This window comes from Ursus maritimus, unplaced genomic scaffold, assembly GCF_017311325.1.
Source record: "Ursus maritimus isolate PB19 unplaced genomic scaffold, ASM1731132v1 scaffold_30, whole genome shotgun sequence".
In the NCBI taxonomy this organism is placed as follows: domain Eukaryota; kingdom Metazoa; phylum Chordata; class Mammalia; order Carnivora; family Ursidae; genus Ursus; species Ursus maritimus.
In genome coordinates, this window is record NW_024425564.1 from 22,367,802 (window position 1) to 22,389,745 (window position 21,944).

Genomic DNA, 21,944 nt, shown 5'->3' on the forward strand with positions numbered 1-21,944 from the left:
ATTCATTCGTGTTGTTTTTGTTTCAATTTTTTTGGTTCCTTTTTGTTTCTGTGTAGTATTCCATGTGTGGGTATACCACAGTGGTTTTATTCATTCACACAGATGAGCATTTGGGTTGTTTCTAGCTTTTGGCTATTCCAAATAGAGCTGCTATGAACATTCTTCTTCAAGTCTTTGAGTGGACATACGTTTTTAAATCTCTTGAGTAAATACCTAGGAGAGGAATTCCTAGGTTGTATGGTAGGCATAGATTTAATATTTTAAGGAACTGCCCGTCTATTTTCCAAAGCATTTGTATCATAGCTCCCCTGTCCATCGAGTTGCCTTTTTTAATTTTAGTGACTTTTTTTGGTGTGTTTATAGTTCATTTACTTATTGCCCATTCAGATGTCTTCTTTTGTGAGGTTTCTGTTCACATTTTTCGCCCATTTAGAAAAATGTCATTGTTTCCTCATTCTGATAAATATTCTTGGCTGATGTATGCAGTGCAATATTTTCTCCTGGTTTGTGGGTTGTGGGTTAAGTCTATGATCCATTTCATTTTTGTGTAGGCTGTAAGGTAAGTACTCATTTTTTTCCATGGAGAGTTCTAGTTGTTCCAGCACCATTTTTTCAAAAGACTCCTATCCCCACTGAAGTGCCTTGACACTTTTCTTGAAAATCAATTCATACTTATAGATGTGGGCAAAATAATACAAGGTATGTTCAAATACCTTACCTATAAATCTCAGTAGGCTACCTGTGTGAAAGAGTAGGCTAAGCATTAAAAATAATTTATGTGGTTATGAATCTCTAATTTTCATCAAAAAAAGTTTTCTTTTAACAGTTTTTTATGTCTATTCCAAAATGAATTAAGTCATTCTCTTTGATTCTAAAACGTCATGAATGGCAACATTCATATTATGATAGCAGAAATCATTCTACCTATCACTTAAATGTACAGGCTTTCTGGTGAAGCTAAGCCTTGTTCCAAATATTTGGGTTTGGCAATGTTCACAGACCCCAGAATTTTCTTCAAATGTAAATACACTCCGAAGTGATACAAAGTGAAAAAATAAATAACCCTCAATTTTCCTAAAAAATCCAGATCTATAGTATTGATACGATAACCATAATTTAACTTTCTCTATTGGGAGTGCCCAAATACGCCAACACGCAATTCTGTGACAAAGACAAGAACAGGGAAAAGAAAACCCCGTGCCTGTGGAAATTGAGATCGAAAAATTTAATGATTTAAAAATAGCCTTTACATACAAGATGGGGAAGAGACTAATACAGATTGAAATTTTGGTTTTGAAAACGTGAAATGTCACCCCTTAGCTTAAAACAAGTCTGTCATCTCCTAAGAAACACACATTGTACAATGGACTCTATAGGGACACCTTTCAGCTCCTGCCGAGTTGGTTTTCAGCAATCTCCTTTCTTCTCACATGCTTTCTTGTCATAAAATGGTACAACTTTTAATCATCTCTTGACAGCACAGAGCTTGGAGAACTACAATAATGGTTGTTTCGAAAAGCAGCTTCTGGGATGTTTTGCTGATTTTTTCTCACACTTAGATCACACATTCTTCTCTCTTAAATCCTTTCCTTTTCCAATGATTTGGTTGTTTAAAACAAGTAAGCTTAATTAAGTCAAGGCATATATGGCAAATAAAAACCTTTTCAAATAGGCTAGACTAGAACCATTAAATAAGAGCTGGACGGAAAGCCTACAGATGACATGCTTCCTGACTTGTTAATATATGAATACATTTACCCACTAGGTAGGAAGTATTTCATTTGTTTCAAGATCAATCTGATGGCTCGTGGGTGTGTCTGTGCTGTGCCAACACCAGCAGGTATAATGGGACAGACTATGGAATGGGCTCTGTGATGAGCTGTAAGACGGTGGTGGGCTGTTTACACAGGGTCATGGGCCAGACAGAATTGTAAAGACTGGATGGGCTGAGTGTCGGGTCAGCAGCTGCATGTTTTAAGGAGGGTGTAAGATCAAGCAATGAATTTCCTTAGAGTAAGATGTGGCCTGGTGGCTCTAACCTTTAAGTGACCCAGGAACGGGCCTGTTTTCCTCAGGTAATGGAGGTAGTAGCCCCTAAGTGAATGTTGAGAGTCAGAACGGCCTCTACTTACAACTGGCAGATGGAACCATCCCTTCTTTTTGTGGACAGTCATAGTCTGACATGTCTTTATGAATTCCTGCTGCAAATAATATGGTTTTTGCAAATCTAAAAACACCCTTTGGAAAACCTCACGGCCAAGTCACTCATAAACGCAGATGATCAAAAGCCCTGGGGAAAACATTTGCTTTCCTTGATTGTGATGTCCTCTCTGTGTTGAAACAACCAGCCCTAGCTGGGGATATGGCCTCTGCCTACTTCTAAAATACCAGTGCTTGGATTAACGTGTACCTCCTGGAACTTCTTTTATAAAAGGGCTTTTTCAATGACAAGTGAGGCATTTTGCCACAATGGGCCCAAGACGGTCAATTCTGAAAGGGGTTTCCAAACAAGAACAAGTCATGCCATGCCTGGTTATTGGGAGGTGAACACTTACACGTATACTGTGCTTCCCAGACTTGGAAGTGACAGGCTCAGAATAATTGCTAGTATATGTAGAGCAATATTATAACTAGCTGGTATGCTTCCTTAGGGAAAAAAAAGGGAAAAAATGCAGCATTACGACGTGCTTACTAAGGTGCTTCTTCATTCATGTTTTCTGATGGAATGTATCGGACAAACATCTACAAACGAACATTACACAGGCATACACATAAGAACCACACAAGAAAAAAAAAATTCCCCCTCTAGCTCCCTGAATTTCTGAATGTTGTCTAACCCACAAAATGTTAAAATAGTTCATTTTCATATAAAATTATCTACAAAAATAGATAACATTTACAAAAACCAGATAGCATTTCCAGTTTTCCTTGGTAGCGCACTCAGTCCCTCTTTCCCTCCTTCTCCTCTCAGAAGGTGGCCATCTCCAGCAAAGAGCGCTTGAAGAGCTGGGCGTTCCTGGACAGGTCTGTCACTTGGTGCACCATCTCCTGCAGGGCCGTGGTGCTGGGGTAATGGAGGGCCGCCATCTTGGTCGCCATCACGATCGTCTTGAGCTGCTCGCAGAGCTGGTTGCTCGAGTTCATCACTTTGTTGCGAATGTCCTGGGCGGCAACCTGCCTTGTCAGCGTGTCCCCAATGAACACCAGTTTGTGTGCGCTCAGGATGACAAACTTGCTGTGGGCCACGAAGATGCGCGGGGGCTGCGCCGAGCTGACGCAGCTGAAGAGGGCGTCGATGGCGTTGAGGAGGGAGATGTAATGGGTCTCGCACTGGTCGTAGTAGAAGCAGAGCAGCTGCCGATCCTGAGCACCCACGCTGCTGTTTGTGGTCGGGAGGCTCTGAGAAGGCTTCCACTTGGAGATGTCGTTCTCCACCGGCTTGGTGATTTCTTGTTCCAACAACTGGAACTGACTTAGCTGCAAGGGAGAGAAAAGCAGACCTCGTGAAGGGGAAGGCAGTGTGCAGTCCTGGAACTGAACCAGGGCTCGGAGTTCAAGGACAGGGGTTTCAATCCCTCGTAAGTGGCAAGTGCTCATTAGATGGGAGGCTTTGCTTTCCTAAACTGTAAAACGTAGAGTTTGAAAAAGAGGATCGAGAAGAAATCCCCTAGCTCAGGCCCCTGTGGTTGGGTATCCGTCTCTTCTGCGCTAAGGCGGGAAGGCAGCTAGCTTTTCTACTCAGCTCTGTTACCTGCACCTTTATGAGACTTCCATGAGTTAACATTTACAAAGTGCTTAGAATGGTGTTTGGCGTATTTCCACCTCTATGTAAATGTTTATTGAACGTTGAGTGGTGGGGAGGGAAAATCAAATGGAGGGATCTCTTTATCAAGTAAATCACTGACAGTTGGCTCCTTCTCTGGGAAAGTCTTGACTCTGTCCCTTCCAGACTCTTCGATAAATGACCATCCATGACCCCTTTCTGTTTCTCCGACTCTTTCAGTCAAGATTTGTAAATGTTATTATGCAGTACTACGGGAGAGTAACGCCTATAAATACATGTGCAGTGTGGAAAAGAGCTTCTCTAAGGGAATCTGAACGCTAATTGTTCATCAGAGCACTTAGCTACCCAGAGCTGTTGAAAGAAAAGAACCTTGCACACAGTCAGACTCAATGAGTGTTAGCTTTCTTCCTTCCTTACAGTTCCCTGCTGGTGTATTATTTAAACTGCAGTTATAATAATCTTATGCTATTCCACCAAATCTCAGGAGAGACCCTTCTTTTGCAGGTAAGGACTACATGTGATCTGAGCCTAGGACTCCATGATCTTCTGCTCCAAGAGAGAGCTCAGTCAGAGTAGGGATTAAACTCATCCAGCGTCTCCCCCAAGAAATGCACAGTGAGTTTTCCTTTTCAACAGAATCTGCTTTAGAAATCACTATAGTTTCAACAAGTTCCCTAAAGCCTTGCAGTCCTACTTGGCCAAATGCCAAAGCAGACATAAACAGATACAGGGTGATGTTTGAAGATATTTCGCTTATGCTTTTGCAGATACGTTCATAAATATATCATCTTATTAGATGGAGAGGTGGGGGGATTTTCTCATTTTATATAGAAGTAACTGAAGTTCAGGGAGGTTAAATGACTTGCCTAAGGTCACAGGGTTGGCTGGTCAGAAAGCAAGGATTAGGACTCTGGTTTCCTATGGCGCCTGGGTGACTCAGTCGGTTAAGCAACTGACTCTTGATTCCAGCTCAGGTCATGATCTCAGGGTTGTGAGATGGAGCCCCTCATTGGGTTCCGCACTCAGTGCGGAGTCTGCTTGAGATTCTCTCTCTCCTCTCCCTCTGCCCCTCCCCCACCCCACTCACTCTTGTGCTCTCTCTCTAAAAATAATAATAATAATAATAATATAAAATATCTTAAAAAAAAAAAAAGGAACTCTGGTTTCCTGAGTGCAGTGTGACAGTTCATGTCTCTACATGTCATTTCATTTCAACTTAAAAGGCATGTAAGTCCTCAATCCATTACTCTTTTATTTTTACGCCCTGTACCAGCAATACTTGCCATTATCAGCCCCACTCATGCCCAACTCTTGAGTGAACCTGCCTTGCCCAAATCCCTTGTTTGAGGGCTTGGTTGTATTCTGAACACATTTGATCCTGCCCTCATTCTCTCAGATTGGACCAAGAATAGCCAAGCCATAGGCTTGTGTTGTAGGAGAGAGACAGAGAGAGGTGGCCCAATCGGACTCTTTTTTTTTTTTTTTTTAAGGAATTTGATGAACCACAGTGAGGAGCTATCCCCGCTGTGGATGCTGAGATGAAAAGTCTACTTTAAAAAGGACTTTGAGTGGCCATTTATGGGTTCTGTAAAGTTCAATGGGAGCCAAATGAGTAGATAAGCAGAGGAAACTGTCAGACAATAGAGGAGAAGGAAGCAGATTTAGAGAAAAGGAAGTACAAGAAGGAGAGAGAATTCAGTCCTAGCTCTCATCGGACTTGGCTGTATCTGCATTTTCTCTTCCTGCACTCCCCTCCCATGGCCTCACTGTAAAACCTGTTTGCTTGGGCTAGCTTGAGTGGGACTTGCTTCTTGAGACCAACAACCTTAACCCAAAGAGTCCTAATATGTTAGACATACAGAAGTAACCTGGAAAAATGGCTGTTTAGAGATAATCCAGGTACACCAGCTGGATTGCTAAAGTTATAAACTTTCTCTTTGTTCTTATCCCCTATTATAAGCCTTGGAGCTTATTATTATGATTATTTTTAAAGATTTATTTATTTGAGAGAGAGAGTGGGGGTGGGGAAGGGACAGTGGGAGAGGGAGAAAGAGGGAGAAAGAGAGAGAAAGAGGGAGAAAGCGAGAGAAGCACTCCCCACTGAGTGGGGAGCCAGACGGACTTGGGGCCCGATCCCACGACCCTGAGATCATGACCTGAGCTGAAATCAAGGGTCGGACACTCAACTGACTGAGCCACCCAGGTGCCCCAGAGCTTATTATTTTTTTTTAAAGATTCATTTATTCGAGAGAGAGAGAGCATGCAGGGAGGAGCAGAGGGAGAGAGAATCCCAAACAGATTCCGCACTGAACACAGAGCCACAGAGCCAACATGGGGCTGGATCTCACAACCCTGAGATCATGACCTGAGCCAAAACCAAGAGTCAGACGCTTGACCCACTGAGCCACTCAGGCACCCCAAGCCTTGCAGCTTATTTATGCCCAAGTGTGCTGGAAGGACCAAAATCGTGATCTTCTGAAGGACTACCTTCCTTACGAAGCAGGAAATCTGCAGTACTAGGTCGGCTCTGTCCTGGTTGACCTTACCTGATGGTGCTCCAGCTGCATCTTGTTCTGTTTGATGATATTTTCTTTTTCCAGCAGCTCTTTCTGTTGCCTCTCAAACTCCTCCTTCCCCTATTATTTTTCAACATAAAGAAAACATTACATCACCCCTGTGATTCACTTGTGCTAACACTTTCACTGACAAATGTGTAAATACCCTTTAGTTTTCTATTGCTTCGGCCCTCTTCGGCCCTCTTAGGCCCTATGAATGCCAGATGGGGATGGTGCGACCCCTGCCAGACATCCAGAGTTCCTGTGTAGGGCAGGGCTGAAAACTAAAATCCGTTTCCACGTGGGGTGCCACGATCTCCGCTCCACTTTACCATTTTGGGAGATCCACGCTCCCCTTCAAACCTCCTTATGCAGTCCTCTTTCTGAGGGTTCTTCTCTAACAGATTAAATGCAAACCCGTAAACCCAATGCAGGTCTAAATGGGGTCCACTCTGCACTCCTGGTCTCTGAATCATCTACAACTCTACACCAAATTAGTATTTCCTAATATGCAGAGCTGAACAACCCGCTAGGGGAATGGTGAATGCCCCTTTCTACTCTCTCCTGCGCCTTTCCTTAGCAGTGGGGGGTGGGGGTAGGGAGACAGGGCCCAGCTCTCTCCTTTCCCCAGTCTCCTATATGCTCAGGAACTGTAGTTAGTTCAACAGTTCTCAGGACGATCGATCCCTCTCAGTCAAATGAAAGGAATGGCCGAAGAAGATGGCACACCAAATTCTAAATAACGGATCTTGGTCAAATGTTTGAATTCCCCAAAGTGAAAGGGATCCCAGGTCAACATGGTGGAATTTCCACTTGTAGGAGGCAGTCTGTGCCTGCCCAATTTCCCGTGTGCTGGTGACATTCTAGGTCAGCTGACAAAGGCGCAGTGTTCCTCAAGGTAAGCCTGAGGTGGGGTGAAGTTTTTCTGTAAGTAATTAACCACACAAACACGCACATTATAGAGCCGAAGGGGCCTGAGAATTTCTCTAATCTAGAGTTTTCATTTTTTTTTTCCTTAAGAGTGCCTCCCTCCTTTTTCAAATATGCAGAACTCTATCATAAAATGCAAACAGAGGTGGGGCTGGTGTGATAATCTGTGGGCCCACGTTCCTACTTGGGGGTCCCTTCCGGCTTGCCCGAGGAGTATCAATGAATCACTCCAACCCCACGCTCCATTCACTTTGCAAATGAGGAAATGACAGCCCAGGGAGGTTCAATATATCCATCACACAGTTAGTGTCAGGGAAAGGTCTAGAACCGAGGACTCAGCACTCTCAGGACAGCATCCTTCCTACTGTACAATGTCGCCTCCGCACGTGAACTACGAATTCTACTCGCGAACCATTAGCCATGCTCTCGCCGCTGGCAGTCCAGCCTAACAGCCGCTGCGCATCACTCCCAGGCTCCCTGAATGTGAACATCGGCGCTTACGAGCCTGGTTTCCTTACCTGTAGGTGGACGTAGTCATAGTCATCCATCCAGCTCCTTTCAGAGCCATCGCTGCTGCTACAGTCAGGAGGCTGGTCCTTGCCCAGGCTCGGCGGCAGTGGCTTGTTGAGGGCTGGGGCCTTGTGGTCCCCAGGATGCAGCAGGTGCATCTGGGACGCAGCGTGTGGGTACTCCGTGGAGTTCATGATGTTCTCGGACCCACTCTTCGCGTGCGAGCTGCCAGGGCCCGGTCTGAAGAGGGCCTCTGCGTTGGTGTTGATGGTTGTGGTGAGCTGCTTGGCATCATCGGGCACCGTCTTTGCCACCATCACGAACCGGTCCAGGTCATCACACTTGTTTTGGGGCTTGTTGGCGGCCAGAATATTCAGGGACCAGCTGCACTCATTTAAGTCGTGGCTGGTCTGGCTCAGAATCTGGTGGGAGTCTTCCACTCTTTGGAGCTCCCGCTTCATTTTGTTGTGAAGGAGGAGTTCGGGGAGGCAGGAGGCGTTTGCTACAGCCCCCTTGGCGAAATGGAGGTAGTCCCTCACGAACAGCTCCACCTTGTCCACGGAGGAGCGGATCTCGTTGATGTGTCGTTCCATGTATCCGTAACACCGCCAGTCCGTGGTCACCAGCGCCATGAGGCTGGAGACGCCCACCTCCAGGCTCTGCTGGAGTCGGTGGAGTCTCTCGATGGCTGTGTCCGGATCCAGCAGGAGCCTTTTGTCCTGAGATGGGGAGGCCGACAAGGAAGATTCCTTGGAGGTGGTGGAAGAAGTGGACATATTGCTCCGGGTGCTGCCCGTGCTGGAGAAAGATAACCGGTTGATACCATCGACCACATCCTGAGAGCCTTTGGCATCTGGGGTGTTGTGCAGGGGGACGTCGTAAACGCCGTCTCTTTCTTCGGGGTTTGCTTTCTCACTGGTTTCCGCCAGCGGCTCCAGAAACTGAACCCCTCGGGGGATGTCGTATGCATCGTTCTGGGGGCCCAGGGACTGTCCCAGCTGTGAGGGAGGGTGGTTCAGCGAGACGCTCTGGTGTCTCCGTGTCGCCAGGTCAGCGGCTCCCAGAGCATCACAGTTATATTTTATGTGAAGGTCCTTCCCCATTGGCTTGGTGCTGGTTGGGGGGATGTCATACACACCCTCGGGTCTGACGTCCGGCCTTCCAGCTTGTCTCACTGGAGGGGGGAAATCATACTCTTTTTCCCTAAGCCCTGCCTCATCCCGGCAAGCAGAGGGTGGAATGGCATACACCTGAAAAATAAGTAGAAAAGGGGCTACTATGCATTTGGCTGGCTCATGCGCACATGCAGAAACTGAGAAGGACCTTAAAACGAGGCTAGAATTCTCACCGCTCATCACTGGCTCCTGGCTTTTTACCTTCCCCCCACTTCTGGCCCGTGTTTTCCAAGGCTCTGCTCTGCTGTGTTCTCACTTCCCTCATCTTGGACAGGAGCACCCTTCCCATGGCCTCAGTGCTGCTTGTGTGTGGACCCCTCCTGGCTGAGTTGCCCTCCCGGGGTCCCAGTCCTGCGTTTCTGACCACCTCCTGGGTTTCCTTCCTCGGCTGATCCAGGCGGGGAGGCAGACTGCGCATTCCCACATGGGAGGAGACGAGGCGTTGGAAGAGTGGAGGTCTCTCCCTGGATCTGTCAGCTGTGAGATGCTGAGTACGTCGCTTCAATGTTCTAACACACCGTTCCCTTCTCTGGACAATAAGGGGAGCTGTACTTCCTGTGCGGGCCGTACCCCAGCGGACGAGAGAGTGCATCAAATGCAGCAACCCCTGTCTACGGACTGAGGACGCTGTAACACTGCCCAGAGATAGGAGGATGTTCACTGCTTGCCAAACTGAATTATTTTACCTTCCTACTGGCTCTCCTTCTCGACTACCTCATTTTTAGTAGAATCCTCTAAATGTGGAATCCTTAGACTTACCTTTGAGATTTTTTTCCTTTCGTTTTTAAAGTAATCTCTATGCCTGATGGGCTCGAACTCACGACCCCGAGATCGCGAGTTGAATGCTCCCTGACTGAGCCAGCCAGGCACCCCTGGAATCCTTAGACTTATCATTAGCCGTTGTCTTTCCTTCCTCCCATCCACTCTCTCATAAAGACTAGTTTTCCGCCTTTGGTTTGCCCTTCTTGTTTTACCCCAATAAACACACACGCGCACACACACACATAGACACACACGCAGACACACGCACACGCACCCCTTTGGTGCGGCTCTGTGGTAGCTCTCTTACCCCTTTAGTAGGAGGGATGTCATAGACGCTCTGAGGTTTTATCTCTCCCACGGGAACCGAAAACACAGGGCCTTTCACTGATGACGGAGGGATATCGTACACCTGAAGACGAACACTTGCATTACCCAGAACGGAAATGGCATGTACTTGTCATTTCTGACACTACGAAGCCTTTCACTGTGGATTTATCTGCTCTTTGCTCTATGTCATAAGGGGTTGGTAGAGTTTTTCTTTTTAGATTTCATATTCTTTGACTTTGATTGAATATAAAAATGACCTTCCGTGAAATACCTACACCGTTTGGACTTTATTTGTTTATTTTTAAAGATTTTATTTATTTGTTTGAGGAAGAGAGATTGAGTGACGGAGAGAGCTTGGGGGCAGAGGGAGAGGGAGAGGGAGAAGCAGGCTCCCTGACAGACAACATGGGGCTCCATCCCAGGACCCTGGGATCATGACCTGAGCCGAAGCCAGTCGCTTCACTGCTGAGCCACCCAGGCGCCCCACTGTCTGTGTTTTAAACTGTAGTTTAAATTTTACATTTCCTGAACGAAAATGATAAGTGACAAAAGCTTTGTCAGATAAAGGACTAGGATTTCCTGATTAAGCAAATCCAGAAAACATAATTTAAATAGCATTGTTGAAAATGGCTTCTGGATAGATAGCTTCAAGTGAAACGTGCATAACTGGTGAACTTCCCTTGGCTCTTTAGCCCTGAAGGAATGTCACCCTGAAGCCCTCCCCTCCCCCCGGCTGGGCTGGTACATACCCCTTGAGTGGTGTGGGAAGGAGGGATGTCGTAGATGTCCTTTTGGTATCTGGACGGGTACTCGTACACGTAGCCCTGGCCTGTCCTCACGGGGGTTATCACCTGTGGGCAGGAAGACACAGACGTGTAAAAGTCCAAGCCCCAGTCCTGAGTGACTCTCTTAGCCTCCTAACCAGGCACTCCTCCGTCACCTCTCCCCCATAAAAAGAAAGAAAGAGAAACAAGGAAGGGAAGAGAGAAAAGGAAGGAGACAAGGAGACATCAGGTCAGAACACTTTTAAATCCTCTCTTGAATCCCAATAAAGAACAAATCCCTGAAATAGCTCCATCCCTCTTCCTCCTGATGACAAAACCATCTCAAAGTTGGTCCAAGTCTCAATTCCCAGGATGCACCTTAAGGAAGAACCATTTTTAAATTATGAAATTTTAAATTATGATCCTAGATCATCCCTTTGAAGCAGCAAAACCACAGCACAATGAAAAAAAACCCACATTTTTTTTTAAAAGGCTCTGAAACTATTTGTAAAGTGAATAATGCAAATAGAGAGTTGAGCTACTTAAAATTCCTCTCATGCCTTCCCCAGGACGCCTCTTCATGTGACATTATTATGATTATAACTAAAATTCCATAGGTCACTAGAGTACTTTTATGAAGCCAACAGCTCAAGCAGTGCTGGCTCTCAGAAGCCTCCAGGAGCTTTCAATCTAACCCTTGAAACAGATGACAGACGAGTCGGGAACCACCCGGAACAGAGTTCAGGTCTCTAATCATTTTCTTGTTTCCACTGGGGAAGCAGACTTCCCAGACAGTACCTACGTCCAAGGGATGTGGGAAGTCAAACACACCGTCACAACTCTGGCATCTAGAACCAATGCCAATGAAAGGAACCTCACCCAGTAGGCTCGGATTTTCCCATCTACCGTCCTTCACCGTGTCCCGAAGCACGGGCAGAGAAATTACTTGAACTGAAACTCATTTGGAAACGTATTTAATCCTCCAAGGGCTTCTAAATGACCAGGGTCTTGTGTCTGCCTAACCCCTGCCTCCCAAATGACTAATAGCAACCCCCCCCTTAGTATTGCCCATGTTTTTTTTGTTGTTGTTGTTTGTTTGTCTGTTTTTTTTTGGAGAAAGGGCATTGTAAATTAGGAAGAGTTGGCTCTTCCTTAAGAAACCGTCATCTTTTATCCTTTCCCTAATGTGAAAATTCTGGCGTCAGGCTGCCTACAAAACTATGTGAAAAATGCTCGCGTTCGGCTTATATTGAAGTGGGTGGAACTCCGCCAAAAGCACCAGTGCCCTTCTCCCCGGGAAGCTCTGAAACGCTGAAATCCCTGATGCCTGCAGCTCATTACTTCTTGCAGTGGAGGTAAAGGAGATTAGTATTGCGGTCACCATCCCATCAAATCTCTCCACTGCCTTGGGTTTAAAAAAAGGAATCTATGGCTTTCAAGTTTGTTGGCATGGAGCATACAGAACCATTTACAGAGTGGACACTGTATTGTGCCTAGCAAATCTTCCTTTTAAAAGCAGCGTGCCCTTTGCTCAAGAAAAACGCACTGTGTTGCTAGTGCCCTTATATGATTTTTTTTTTTCACTCACTATTGTCCAGGAGAGAAGTGAAGTATCCTCTCTGAGTGTATCTCATCAGCCCCTCTATTTATAGCTCTCTATTTTGGCTTTATAATAAAACCTGTGCACAACACAGCTTTTGTTCAGTCTGAAAGTTTCTAAGAGTGGATTCTGTCCAAGGCTGCCAAGTTAGTAATAATACTAATGGAAAACCAAGGCTGGTTATGCTGAAGGCCAGCTGAGTGGTTCCATCTTTAGTTTAAAGATGGGGAAGGGGTGGGGGGCTGGGAGATAGAGGGGGTGGTGCCGGTATCTGAAAATAGTCCTTGGTGATATGTAAACACATGGCAAGACCTCAGAAAGGCGGGGTCCTAGACAAAGCTTTTCCTCGTCTTTGTGGATCCCCCTGGCAGGGAGCATTAGAGCTTCCCGGTATTTAACTTCTCACTTCCTGACAAATGTCACAAAACCTCAACTTGCTCTCTCTTTCTCATTTGGAGGATGCCTGTGGTCATCTGGTTTTTAAAAACTTTGCATTCCAAGCCAGTCATTTTCCTTGTTTATGCATTAAAAGAAACAGATGGTGAAAACCACAAGGGGGGAAGAAACCAACAAAATAAAATCCCCCCCGATTCGATTGCAGCATTCCCGATGGTACCGTCTAATTCACGCTGGTCCACAAATAGCATTTAAAAGGGACCAGCGTTTTGCATCTGGTCAGACACAGCCAGGGTAGACAGAGACCCACTCTGTAACGTCTGAGGGAACGAGGAGCTGGAAGTGTTCTCCTTTTGGACATTCTCCTCCTCGACCCGTTGCTTGGGTGACTTTCATGCCAATTGTGTGTTCTCTCCTCGGAGGAAAGTGCTGACTGTTCTGTACCTTACAAAGTATCCAGTTCTGTGGTCATAAGACCTTTTCTTCCTGCTTGACCCAGTACACAAAAACCTTTCTACTGTCCCAGAATTACTGAACCTCAGCTTAGGAGGAACAACAAGGTCGAGCCAAGGGAATGTAAATTTCAGAAGCCTTCTCTCCTGGGCGTTTGCAGGGCAAGGCGTTGATGGCATTGCTACACAGAAGGCATTTCAAACCTAATTTTCTCAATGACACGAAGTCAGGTTTTTCATTTCCTTTTTTTCCTCCGTTGGTTTTTCTTTTGTGCTCTCCTTTTATTCTGTGTATTTATTTATAGTTACAAGGGCTTAGCTTTAGGAACTACCAAACTGACCTCTTAGTTCATTAGAGTTGATGCAAACGGGGCTAGAAACGGGGATTCCTGGGGCTTTCGGACCGAGGGCTACTGCAGCCCCTTTCCTGATGACCCTGACAGAGGATTTGCATTTTCCAAATACGGATGATCGGCCCCATGAGGAATCTGACTGGTCCTCAGATGTTAGGATACTATTCTTCTTAACTAACTGAAGAGTCTGAAGGTGGACACTTCGAGAAGAGAGGAGAGGAGGGGCAGATGTAGACATTTAGGAAAGGAATAGTCCATTTAATAAATGTCCCAGGCAGGGTGGCGTCCAAAGTCCAGAGAGTGGGGTTATTGCTCTGATTATGTGCTTGCCTAAAAGCAAGCAAACACACATAGGGCCCCCGACCCCACACTCTGACGTGTTTGAGTCACACCATTTTCAGCATCAGAGCCCGGCCACCACGAGCTGCTTTTAGAGATGATTTAAATACCTCCAGTGTCTCATAATTTTGAGAGCCGTGCATGCTGAAATTTTACAGAAGAGGAGCTCGTGTTTAGGGTGGCAGTGGGGGGCCAGGGGAGCCCGGCAAACAGCATGTATGAGTCAGTGAGCTGGAAGAGAGGCCCGTGGGCCAGGCCACTCACCCCTCCCCAGCCCTTGGCCTGGGCTTGCACCTGTAGCCCAGCAAAGGCCTGATGCTTAGATGCCTGTGGGGCCCAGCAGATGAGATGCAGGGAGAAACGAGCTGGGATTTTGTGCTGGGAAGACAGAACTCACAACCTCCTGAAGGAAAGCAGCCACTCCTCAGCTCCAGCCAGCTGCCGTCCTGAGAAAATGGGCCCCGTGTTGCTAAGTCTCTCAAATTTTCGGGAGAAGCCAGAAATCTGGATTTTTTAATGTGAAATCTGATTTCCAGAATCGGCTCAAATATTTCAAACAGCATCCTGGCCAAACCAACCATGTCTCTGGCCCTCAGGGGGCCCATCTTGTGTTCATCTATGTATTTCTGCCCTCCTCTCTCAATACCTTGAAAACTTCTGAGGGCAGGGCCCAAAAAGCTCTTTAGCAATTCCATTCCTTGGCAAGACGGAGGAACTCCACCATTTTATACCGATGTCCTGTGCGCCCCACCTCTGTGCCTTCACTCGTGCTGTGTCTTTGTCCAAGATACTCTTCTTCCCGTCCTCATAATTCACATTTTATTCAGCTTTCAAGGCCAGGCTAAGTGTCTCTCTCCCATGGGGCCTTTCCAGACAGATAGAATACCTTTCTCCTTGGAACGCCCCAAGCACGTTATGCGTACATCTCTAAGGGAACTTATCACTTGTGGTCCGTTTCAGTGCCTCCCATGTCTACTCAATGCATGGTGGAGATAGAGGCCGTTTCTCCTCCATTTGTAGATCCACAGCAGGGCCTAGCACAGTGCCCTGACTGTAGTAGGCTTGGATAAATGCATTGACTGGGTATGTTAATGAGCTAAAGGAAGACTCGAGGCTTTTCTCAAGCAAGATGGTGTGGAACTGGACAGGACAGGAGACAGGGTCTGCCTGTGTAGGATGAGGTTGGTTTCCAGGTGAGTCAGCTCTTGGATGAGTGGGACCCATGGGAGAAGGGGCGGAACGGGCTCTTCTCAGCCACGCATGGGAAGGTCGGGCAAGTGAGGAAGCCAACAAAGCAGAGTGAATTTTCGATAAAATCAAGACATCAGAAACCACGGAAGCACGATCACCTGCACCACTGTTTGGTGCAAACCACCATGGAGGCCAAGACGGGCTGCTAGATGGTTTCCTTTTCCCCAGTCTAGAGGCTGCATGTGACATGAACATCTGTGTTCTTTTCAGCCCCAAGCTAGAAACATATGGGGGAGTTTTGCAAAAAGAAAGCAAAACAAACTCTGCAGTTTACGTTAATATCAGAAGGAAAACACAATGGAAAGGAACGGATGTTGTGTATCACAGGCCATGGCCACACTCGGTCTTTAACTCATGGAAAGGATTCGGTCTGATGAGGGGAGTGATTGAGAACATAAGCCGGACTCAGGCAGAGCCGACTCTACCACATGGGAGAATGTGACCAAGGCATCTGTCCATTCTAAGCCCGTTTCCTCCTGCGTAGAATGAGACTATTAGTGTATTAAATGAGATCAAGCACATAAAGCAGCCGGCATCGGGTAAGCCCCTTAAGCCTTAGTTATTTCTATTACAATTCTCTTATAATTGCTGGGTTATACGGCTTTTTACTTTTCGACTTAAGTTGTGGACCTGGTAATTCAGATCAACCATCCTACTGAAGACAGCTTTTAGAAAATGAGGAAAAGATATTAAAAATCTTCTTCACAGCATTAAAGCATTAAAAGATAGTAAAAAATGATCAGGTCCAAATTTGGGAGCAGAGAAAGAATTCACAGAGGTCAGCCCACACTTCAACGCTGCTTTTTTCCTGGGGGACATTTGTTGATGTGAGACAGGTGTCCGAGAGGCCACACTGTGTGTTTTTGCAATGTCTTTGGGTGCAGGGGAATATTGGACTCTAGGGCTCCCCAAGGTTGTGACCCTCATAACCACCCCCCCTTTGGGCTGGGATCCTAAGGGCTACATGTAAAAGTGAGAAGCTGCTGGAAGGGAAGCCACCCTTGCATGGCTGAAACCAGGTTTTCACTCATCAGGGTCAGAAAGAACATCTCAAAACCTGAAATTAGATTTATGTGTGGCTGGGAGGCTGGCGCAAGTAAATAAAATCCTCTCTGGAAATAGAGAACATCTTTATGGGCCTTAAATTATTTCTTACAAATATTTAAAAATACAATGTCCACCCTACAAAGATACCCAGGAATACAGGAGACAAGACAGCAGAAAAAGACAACAGCCAATTTTTGCTCTCTTCCCAATATGTGGAGGACGTGGTCTGTGTCTTAGTGACCACAGATCTCGAGGCTGTTTGCTTTCAAAATGTTGTGTGATTAAACCATGGGAGCAAACAAAATTTAATCATGAGATATGAGTCAAATAGAAAGAAATTAATCTTTACCAATGCATACAGTGTTCCCGTGAGGTCTATGAGGTGATGGGAATTTCACATCAAAGCAGTAAGTGACAAGAGACTTTGGTTCTTGATGGCCATCAGTAGATTTACTTGGGTTACTATTTTACTCTGGTCTTATCAGTATTGCCATTGTCACAGTTATCACTCTAACAGCCCCAGACACTCCAGTGGAAAACCCCAGGAGAAAAACGTGCTTTATGAGGCATAGAAATAAACCTATTTACCCAAGAAAAAGATGGCAATGTCCCAAACCCAGGACTCTCGATTGGATTTCTCTTCAGACAAGGCCTTTTCAGTGGAAATCACAAGCTGGGTTTGTCAAGAGGAGCTCCATACCCAACTGGAATGTCTAGAAACAACATACTTTCAAGACAACTCCTGCTTACATAGTATCCCTGGGGCCGAGGTCTCAGCAAGTCTCCGTGGGCATCCACTTCACCTCCTCAGAGCAGAGCTCGCTGGCGGGTGCCTGGGAGTGGGGCCTAGCTGCTGTGAAGGCCCTGAGGTTAGGAAGACTTCTCAGCCGGCATGCCTCCGGTTCAGTGGCACGCTGTGGGAAGCGGGAGGGGAGCCAGCTGTGCCAATCAGGCAGGCAGACCCTCCCCACCCCTCGAATCCTTTGAAAGCCAATTAATAGGGTCTCAGGTCCCGCCATGTTCTGCCATCCTTCCTTCTGACGTCAGCCCTACCACTCGCTACTTATGGCAACTTTTCATCTCTCTCCTCCAACACTCACGCCTGTTTTGATTCCTTCCCTCCTGCCATGCTACCAGCAACGTAAAGAACAAAAAACAGTAAAAAGGAAGCGGAAAAATCCTACTGTTTGACAGAAAGAACTGGGTGGAATGGATAAGAGGCAGAGATGGGGTGGGGAGGGGGGAGCAGAGGTCAACTGTTCTAGGGTAAGCTTATCATTATTATTGCTCATACTTCTACATTTGATAGATGCCTGCGTCAATGATTACAAAAATCACAAAAATAGAATTTTTAATAATTTTAACAGAATTTTTAAAAATAAGAAGAAATCCCACTTGGAAGGGTAGGGAGGGGTCTTTGTAGCTGTTTGGATTTCTGTGCCCCATGATTTAATTCTCTGGGTCTAAGTCTCTACATTGCAAAGGAACATCAGAAACAGCCAGAATGACACAATCCTTTCTTCTGATATCCAGATAATGCCTCGATAAATGACCACCGGAGTTTACCCATCAATCTAGCAGAGCAGGAACGTGTGTACCGGGCTCCTGGCGTTCCGCCCCAGGGCCTCGTCAAGGCCTAGGCAGCCCAGGTGGCGCTCGGGAAGTATAATGAGTAATTGATGAGGAGTTAAAAAGTGCCACTGTGCCGTAATAATTACAGTACAGATTTATAACTCCGCCATTAACAGTACCTAAGATTGTCTGAATTCAAAAGTAGGCCTCACTGATTAGCAGTCGGCCATTTGCATTTTTCTTGGCATCTGCAGAAAGTAAAATTAGATTGCTTCCTGTCTATCTCTAATCTCCCCTAACCCCCTGTTTTATTTATACTATCTCTGGGTTTCATGCATTAACAAGAGTATTTAGATTTCTCAAACCGCCCACTGGAAAGGACTTATTTCACATAAATGCCCTTAAAAAGCATTCACAGAGCCACCACGGTATTTATTAGATCTTATAATAACCTCTTTGTCTTAAAGCCCATGAACTGTGTGACCCTTTCCCTTTAAAGAAAGCCCTTAGGGAGAGAAACATCACCAGTATCACTGCCTGCCCGTTAGAACTTGGATCCAGTTTTCAGAAATGGCAAAGTTATAGAGGTTCGTCTGTTTAAAATCCAGGATTACTAGTTTCTTTTCTATGACCAGAGGAGAAGCCACATGTGGCCTCCGCTGGATTTATTAATTCTCTATAAATTCTCTCTGCCCAGCTTGGGTGTAGCAGTGAGCTCATTTATTATTCGCATAGCAACAATATAATGAAAACCGAATCTGGCCCGAAAAATACACCCTCGCGGGCCAAGTGCGTGGCTCACCCTTCCTAATGCTTCTCTTGAGCTCATCGAGGTTTCTCCCCCTCTGTTGTTGGGCAGTGATTTACTTTCCTTCAAAGACATTCTGCTGTCTGATTTTTAGGCTAGAACTCAGCTTTTGCTCGCCACATCTCAATCGTGGCCAGTCTCTCCCTCTCTCTCTTTTTTTTTCCGAAGGAGGAAAAAGTCAGAACCGAAGGCTCAGAAGTGGAACGGGGTCACTCATTCGACACAGCATTCGGGAGGCAAACCACTCCATGGAAACAGTGCCCCGATTGTCAGGCCTCTAGCACGCCTCCCCTGCTGCTTTCAGGAAGCTCTTTGTGCAGCAAGTGCTAAAGCAATATTTAGCTATGGAGTGACCGAGCGCCAAAGAGCAGCTCGAGGGTTTAACGTGAAAGAGCATGGCGGGGAATGACGTCTGGGCTCCCGCAGCGGTGGAGGTCTTTCTCCGGACAGAGCTGAATGTGCCCCGTGACGGAGCTGGGTACAGCGAAGTCACTTTTTATATCCCGTGGGCCGAAATGTTCCTGGAGAATCATAAAAGGCACCAGCGCTTTGGTTCTTTGGATGTCCAAATAAATTCAACAGGACACCAAGCACGACGTCTAGATTTTGAAAGGGAGTTTAGAGAGATGCCCACAAACTGCCTGAAAGGGGATGTGATGATGGAAAGGGAGCAAGGCATGCGCATTTCTGGACCCAGATGCCTGGAGCGCTCGGCTCCTCCCACGCCGGAGACCCCTCCCGGCTTCACTGGGGGACAGGACGCAGTGGCTGATGGGACAGACCCATCACGTGGCACAACGTGGAGCTGCGGCAGGGCTGTTGGCGTCGAGAGACACGTGACCTGCCAAGGGTCTCTGCCATATCCGAGAGGACTGGAGGAAAATGGACCAAAAAGTAACAAGTTCTAGGAGGAAACACACTCTTAGCTTTTGGTACCAAAGCAGGGAAGAGAGTTGTGCAGAAGCCACTCCCTAGAAACTGTTGTCACGTACAGGGATGGGCCTGCGGGAGCTTTGAGTCTCCGTGGCTCAGCATACCCCCCACCCCCTTGTTCCTCCTGCTCCTTGCCTTCTACTGCCACAGCTCCATCCTCTAGAGGCGACTGCCGTTTCTAGATGGGAAGGCGGACGGCATCCTAAAGGACGAGTAAGAAGGTCTGCCAAAACTTACAGGGTCAAGTTGAAAATTTATATCAATGCCTGAGTGTCTTTTTTCTTTTTTCTTCTTTAAGAATCTTGAGGTCCAGCAGTTTTACTAAACTTTTCAGGTAACTCTGGGAAAGAGTCAGATAAGGATATCTGGATCATAAAATTTTAGCAAAGACCATTAGAGATAATTCAACCCTACTCCCCATTTCACAGTTGAAGGAACTGAAGTTCAGAGAGGTTATTCAGCTGGTTAATGACAGAGAAGTAATAAGAACCTGGTTGGCTGCGTCTGGCAGTCCACCCCTACTTTTCTCAATGTCCGGTTGCTTACATTAGCAAGACAGATTAGAAATTTACTAGAAATTTACTACTTTCCTAGTTTCACAGACAAACTCACTTTCTTGTTTGAGAGGTAAAACTTGAATTCTGGGTATCTTAAATTTTGGGCGTGCCCCTTTCCCTGGCAAGCGCATTCTGGGAGATTGAACTAGACAGTAGTCTCTCCTCATCCATGATGGATATGTTCCAAGACCCCCAGGGGATGCCTGAAACCGTGATTAGTACCAAACCTTATGCATGTATTATGTTCTTTTCCCTATATATACATACCTATGATAAAGTTTAATTTATCAATTCAACACAGAGATGAACAACAATAATAAAATAGAACAATTATAATGATATACCATATATGAACATGGTCTCTCTCAAAATATCTTACTGTACTGTACGCACCCTTCTTATGACGACACAAGACAATAAAATGCCTATGTGATGAGGTGAAGTGAGATGAGTGATGTAGGCATTGACTGTATGTCAGAAGGGGGATCATTTGCTTCTGGACCCTGGTTGACCATAGGTAACTGAAATCATGAGAACAAAACTGTGGATAAGGGGGAACAACCGTGTCTGGTTAAATAAAGTTATCCATCTGGGCCAATTGGAAGTCATTTGAAAAATGGTGCTTCCAATGGTAGCCAACGCAGCAATGGTCTCAGTGATACCACGGTCTTTACATCACCTTAATCATCTGCTCGGGACTTCTGGATCAGCCTGCCAGGAAACGGACCACTGCAGCCGGGTGGCGGGAATTTCCACCTTCCTCAGCTCACACTCCGTCAGCATAGAGGCTACTCTCCAGCTCTGGAGTGGGAGCCTTCTGAAGTGACTTTAATTCTTTCTGGCCAAGGTGATGCTGTTTAGCACCCAGGATTTTGATGAGCTGGAATTGCTAATGAAATGTCTTAAACATGCCCTCTTATTTTAGGGCTTGGCAACATCAACCATTAGCCAGGATGTAAAAATCATTAGCTTCAGATTCAGACAGACATGAGTTCAAATATCAAGGCCACCTCTTACCGGAGGTATGTCCTTCAGCAAGTGAACTCCCCTCTCAGACCTCAGATCCCTCCCCCATAAAGAGAGGAGGGTAAGGAACACCTTATGAAGCTGTTGAGAAGATCAGATGAAATTATGGATGTAAAGTCCCCAACATGGAGTCAGGGCCCCAGGGCACTTTCGGGTTACCCCCTGCTTTCGTCCTACACCTATCCTGAAAAATGAGTAACTTCATAGCGTGCTAAGGGCTATACAGTCAATTGGTGGTAAATTTGAAAATAAATGACTGTTATGAAAAATAACTGGTTTAAGCATGGCCTGACTTAAGAAAATCCAAGAAAAATTACTCAAATAAATCAGATGTGATTATAGCATTGCTGAAGATTCTTTGCTTCAAAAATTGACCTACTCTGGAGTCCCCTTAAAGAGAGGATCCCTCGGCACTCTTCAGATGTTCCCGGGTTACACAGAACTTTGAGAGAAGACACACTGTTCTAAGTGAGTCACGCTGTGACTCCGTAGCCAGGAGCAGCATACCTCTCTAGCAGTGTACCTTGACAACTGGGTGTATGGCACTATTGAGAACCAAGCGCACTTCTGATGGGATCTCGCTGTACATTTTCCACAATGTACTCAAATAAGCCTGCTTTTAAAGATGCATTCCACCAGTATGAAGTCTGAGTTTTGTCATCAAAGCAAATAAATAAATGCATTCTTTTTTCTCCCTCACAAATACAGCATTATCCACCCAGCCAGACATCATACCACACACAGTATCTGACCCATTCACTCTGATAAGCATAGTCACTTAGCATGAAATCATTGAAAAAGGA

The 21,944-nt window shown here is 46.0% G+C and overlaps 1 protein-coding gene across 4 annotated transcripts in view; it reads right to left on the minus strand.

Annotated features, from left to right (window-relative positions):
- Positions 1-1,210: 1,210 nt before the first annotated feature.
- Positions 1,211-21,944, minus strand: part of NEDD9 (neural precursor cell expressed, developmentally down-regulated 9) — a 184,650-nt gene continuing 163,916 nt past the window's right edge. For 3 of the 4 annotated variants that reach the window (XM_040645046.1, XM_040645045.1, XM_008693042.2), the window contains 5 exons: positions 10,793-10,894; positions 10,024-10,125; positions 7,788-9,029; positions 6,331-6,420; positions 1,211-3,477 (listed from right to left, as the gene is read on the minus strand). In XM_040645046.1, coding sequence (XP_040500980.1) covers positions 2,968-3,477; positions 6,331-6,420; positions 7,788-9,029; positions 10,024-10,125; positions 10,793-10,894 — 2,046 coding nt within the window. In that variant the 3' untranslated portion in view covers positions 1,211-2,967. The remainder of the gene's footprint in view (positions 3,478-6,330; positions 6,421-7,787; positions 9,030-10,023; positions 10,126-10,792; positions 10,895-21,944) is intronic. The other variant, XM_040645047.1, reaches the window with a different exon arrangement.